General features: G+C 43.8%; 1 protein-coding gene across 1 annotated transcript; it reads left to right on the top strand.

Moving 5' to 3' along the window:
* Positions 1–286: 286 nt before the first annotated feature.
* Positions 287–1,854, top strand: BTG2 (BTG anti-proliferation factor 2). Its single transcript, XM_033917382.1, has 2 exons — positions 287–446; positions 531–1,854. Exons 1-2 carry the CDS (start codon positions 329–331, stop codon positions 845–847), a joined length of 435 nt encoding a protein of 144 aa, XP_033773273.1. The 5' UTR covers positions 287–328; the 3' UTR covers positions 848–1,854.
* The last annotated feature ends 3,223 nt before the right edge of the window (positions 1,855–5,077 follow it).

Consider the following 5,077-nt stretch of genomic DNA (forward strand, 5'->3'; position numbering starts at 1 on the left):
ACAACTCCCTTGCAGGTCACGGTGAGCCCCCAAACCCACTCTACCCACGGGGGTTGGTGTTTTGCACCATGAATGCAGGGGCTGGTTTTTGATATCCCTTGGGAGACCATTTGCCAACTTTGCAACATTCCAGCCCAGCTGAGTGCCCCAGAACGGAGCGTCCTTCCGCCAGCGCTGACGTCACTCGTTCCATTTCCATAGCGCAGCGATTGGTGGCTAGAGTCGGGGGGGGGGCGGAGTCTTCCCGGGCTGGCGTCTCGCGCCGTGGCTGCTGCTATAAAAGCGCAGCGAGCAGCGAGCGGGGCGAGGTGCAGCGGATCGGCCGGTCATGCTGGCGGAGGTGGCGGTGGCCGTGAGCTTCGTGGCCCGGCTGCTGCGGAGCCGCGGCCGAGTGAGCGACGAGCAGCTGCGGCTGTTCGGCCGGGCGCTGCGGGAAGCGCTGACGGGTGAGGCTGGCTTTGGACGCCCGAGGCCGCGCTTGCTTTTGCCCATTGAGTCGTGTCTAAAAGTGGCTTCTTTTCCCCCCGCAGAGCACTACCGGCACCACTGGTTCCCCGAGAAGCCCTCCAAGGGCTCCGGCTACCGTTGCATCCGGATCAACCGCAGAATGGACCCCATCATCGGCAAGGTGGCGAGCCGCACTGGACTGGGTAGCCAAGAGCTGCACCGGCTCCTGCCCAGCGAGCTGACCCTGTGGATCGACCCCTTCGAGGTGTCCTATCGCATCGGGGAGGACGGCTCCATCTGCGTGCTTTATGAAGCCGGGCCTGGGACCCCCTGCGGGCTGCAGAGCTGCAAAGAGCAGAGGGGTCCTGCCGAGAGCTGCCTGCTGGCTGTGACCGGCTAGATGCACCGGCAAGACTTTGGCCACCAAACTGTGAAAATGGCACCTGCACTTTAACTGACAAGCCCCAAAGGGATGCTTTCTTCCTTGGAAAGTCCATCTTACAGGGTTTCTGGTGCTAAGTTGACATCTTGCCTCAGATGTGAATGCAATTAATAGTGATCTATAAACCGCTCTGAAATGTGGTGGTGGCCATCTAATAGGTAGAAAGAAAAGACTAGGTAACAGATCCTATGAGCTAGGAGGGGTTTCATGTCCTTTGACTAGCTCTCGAAGGTAACCCAGTTGCCCAGATCTACTGATTTCTCATCTGAGCTAATCATAAACAGCATTAAGGGGTCCTTTCATTAAGGCACAAAAAGCACCTGCTAGCATTTAGCACATCTTAATGAAAGGACCCCTAAGTTAGTCCAATAAAAAAAGGGATTATTTTCTTTCCTTTGGTTTTTGTTGGATTTCTACATATTTCCTCAGGCTTTCTTCTTAAAAGGGGGAGGGGGATATTTGTGCAATATGAATTCCTAAATAAGCTATGCCCCTTGCATTTCAGAGTCACCACTGCAAACTATTTTGTAATGCCTAAGATGCCCTTATCAGGTCTTGAGAATGCATAAAAAGATCAGGCTTCATTTTAAGCTCTTCTCTTTACTAAAAAGCGCTCCAAACCCAGGAGCTGACCTGGGCCAAGTGTTGTGTTGCTTAACTGAGCAAACCAAATCTAGCTCTTAAAATCTCTTTGTTTATTTTTTTTTTTAAATAAAGCTGTGAATTGTCGTGTGGCCTTTGACCTCAGTGTTGCTGCACTGCTGGAGAGCTGTAATGTTCGATAATGGTCTGCGTTTTATACACTTCCTATACTGAGCTGTTGAGCAGCCTGCCGATTTGTTTTGAGTGAGATGGCAGAGCCAGAACAAAATTGTGATTGTATAGTCTTTTATATCAAAATATATAGTTATATTGGTAAATGTACAGTTTTGGTTAAGGTTGTAATAAAAATGTAGAATAATGGGGAGCTGTGTCTGTGTGTAATCTGGGGGTTTTAAGAAGCATCATCTTTCTGAAAGCTGGACTTGCATTTCTTCAAGATAGGAAACCAGAACGCTACAAGTAACTGTACTAAATCATCATTTTCTAGTGTCTCCTCCCCCCAAAACATGGGATACTTTAAATCAGGTTAGGGACATTGGTCAAAAAAAATATTTTCTTTGCTATTGAAAACTTAAGAAGTGTTCTTAGTTAATTTAATGACGCTGATTTCAGATCTGTAATTGAAATTCAGCTAGAACCTCAGGTGAGCATGAACTGTGTCCCACCAAACTTGTGTTACGGAGTTTACTCTAAAGAGACATGTTGCAGCATAAATTTACGCCTCTCTTAACTCACAAAAGTGATGTCAGCATGTTCAGAAATGTTTGAGACACTTGCACAATAGTCTTCCATCATACTGGGATTGAACTTTCCCTGATATCTGTTTTCATCACCCTGATATGTTGGTGAAATCTTTCCCCATGATCATCATCGACACCAAGAAGTTGAGGTGAGAATGTAAGAAGTGCATTTTAAGTGACATTCTGGCACCCGTTAGCTGATATGCTGCCAGCATAATTCTCTGATCTGTGATTACCAAGAAAATTCTGAACAACCAGCACAAATGCTTCCCATTCTGCTGATTCAGCTGGGTTCAACAACTTCTGTTTGAATGCATCATCAAGGATCAGTTCACGGATTTTGGGTCCAACAAAAACACCTTCCTTAATTTTGGCTTCACTTTTCTCAAATCCAAACGTACTTCCTAGGTGCTGATTCTGCAGTATATTGTCCACAGACATAACAGAAATTATCAGGCTGGCTAGCACAACCTCGTCTGTTCATAATTATAATATCTTAGACAAAACCAAACAAACTATAAAAATTCACAGGTAGAAAAAGCAGCACAAACTTTCAAATTACTGGTATATGTGATCGATTAGGTGTCCTAAAATGCAATATTGTGTTACAGAAACAGTAAAATACAGACGCTTCACAGTAGCGTTTTCAGATTTAGAGTCAGCAGGTGACCCTGGTTCAGGTACAGGTGACAGAACTCCAGTAGCAAACTGCTTGTTGACCAGTGGGATCTGCAGTAGAAGGTGTGCTAAATGCTAATGGTGCTTGTTAGTCTGTGGACGCATTAGCGGTTAGCATGTGTGTATATGTAGTGTGTGCTAAAACGCATAGTGCACCTAATGCTGTTGGATTTCTAACTACAGTGCTTTGGTCCTTCCACGCTGTCCAGTTCAAGGAGTCCTTGCTTTTGGATACAAGTAGTGCCAAGGCCTGGGGTTTGTCAGGAGAGATCTCCTGTTTACCAAACCTTCCTCCTGGAACTAATGGACCATCTTTTACGGGAAATGCGATCAAAGGCAAGAAAGCACATCTGTCGCCACTCTTATGTGTATAAATATAGAATCTCCTAAGCTGCCTTTTCCTTAGGCCATGGTCTCAGGTACCAACTTATAATGAAATCCCTCTGGAAAAGGCATGGGCTAAATTGAAATAATAAGGGATTATGAGCAAGAACAGGCTTTGTAGACCATCTGCAATTGGGGGAAAGGTTAGAATGATATAAGGCCATGTGCTAAAAAGGGACGTTTATAACCCTTCATCAAAGCAGCTCCCTGAAACACTCTCTGGTCTCCAGGGGAGGTTATTAAGTCTGCTTGGTTCATGGAAATGTGGCTTGAAGCTCACACTCAGCACCCGGCTCCAGCGTGAGGGCGATGGGGCTTTAAATGAGGTGCAGCCTGTCTGCAGTCTGGGGATTCCAGCCTGCTATGATCCTCTAAACAGGGTGTCCATTACCAATAAGTCTAAAATGAAGACGTTTAAAAGTTGCTGATCATATGGATGAGGGAGATTCTTTGCAGAGAGAAAATGAGTCTTATGTACCCAAATTTATTTTTATTTTGATATACCGCCTATCAAGCCGTCCAGGCGGTGTACATATGTGTTTAAAAGCAGAACACAAGTGTTCAGGGGTCTCAAAGATACAAATGATAGACAAAGACGCCAAACTAATTACAGTATATGCCCTAATAACCAACAAACGCCAGCTCCGTCCACAGCTTCAACAGCTATCACTAAAAATTCCCAAGACAAGATAAATCTCTCATAGCATCCTTTACAACTCACCAAGTTCAATCTAGAAGTAAATAATAAACGATATTTTCAAAAACAAAAAATCCCACGGACAAAATGAAGTATGAATCATATGATATATCACTCAATTCTAAATAAGATTTAAATGTGCTCATAGATCACCTCTTTGCAAAGAATGGCCATGAAGTTACAAAGAACTACTAGTCATTTTTGATATTCTAATCAATGCACAAAATTTTTTATAAAGTGATTAATAAACTACATATGTCAAATTAAATATAAATTCACTTACGCATCGTTATGGCGAAGGCAAACCCTGGCATTGACACAGACTGTGTTTCTCAAGTTGCTGCTTCAGGAAGGCAAGCAATGTGCTCCTGTAAAAAACAAAACAACTGATGAAAGGCCCACCAATATCGATGAACAAATATATTAATAAATTCAATGCAGTAACTTCTTAAAAAGAGTTCAGCAATTTCTGTTGGACTGAAATAATTTTAGAATTTGAAGATTGGCTTTCAAAAAGTTGTGCCCTGAATGGGCGTGGGTCAAACGGTGGCAAGACAAAAGCGCCCTGTAAGCTCTGATAAGTGGTTCTGTGAAACCTGCATCAAAGATGCGTCCAAAGCACTGTGTGTGGCAGCAGCAGGGCCTCATTCACTGTCCCCAAGGTTTCCTGTAGAGTTTCAGGCAGGTTGCTGTGTGCATTGGCTCCCGGTAGCTCACCGGATAACCTATAACTTATGTTTGCTCACATTCAATCTTTACTTTATCAAACTTCTGCCTTCATTTCTAAATTATTAATTCCCTACACTTCTAATAGAACATTGAAATCTAATGAACAGCATTTGCTGACGATCCCCTCTCTCAAAATTATCAATACAAGACGGCAATTTATTTTTTCTATCAAAGCCCCCCAAACTTGGAATTCGCTTCCTATCTACTTGAGGGAAGAACACAACTTGGAAAGATTCAAGAGTAAATTAAAGAGGCCTTTGATAATTCCTAGCCAATTATAACTTCACTGTATAGTTGTATTGAAGTATTTTAAACCCCCCTTGAATGTTTTCTTTACTTTCAAATAACTTTCCCTTC

Source organism: Geotrypetes seraphini, chromosome 13, assembly GCF_902459505.1.
Source record: "Geotrypetes seraphini chromosome 13, aGeoSer1.1, whole genome shotgun sequence".
Lineage (NCBI taxonomy): Eukaryota > Metazoa > Chordata > Amphibia > Gymnophiona > Dermophiidae > Geotrypetes > Geotrypetes seraphini.

Coding starts and splice junctions, on each gene's coding strand:
- BTG2 (XM_033917382.1), top strand. CDS start 329: ATGCTGGCGGAGGTGGCGGTGGCCGTGAGCTTCGTGGCCCGGCTGCTG. Junction 447..530: donor GCTGCGGGAAGCGCTGACGG/GTGAGGCTGGCT, acceptor TTCCCCCCGCAG/AGCACTACCGGCACCACTGG.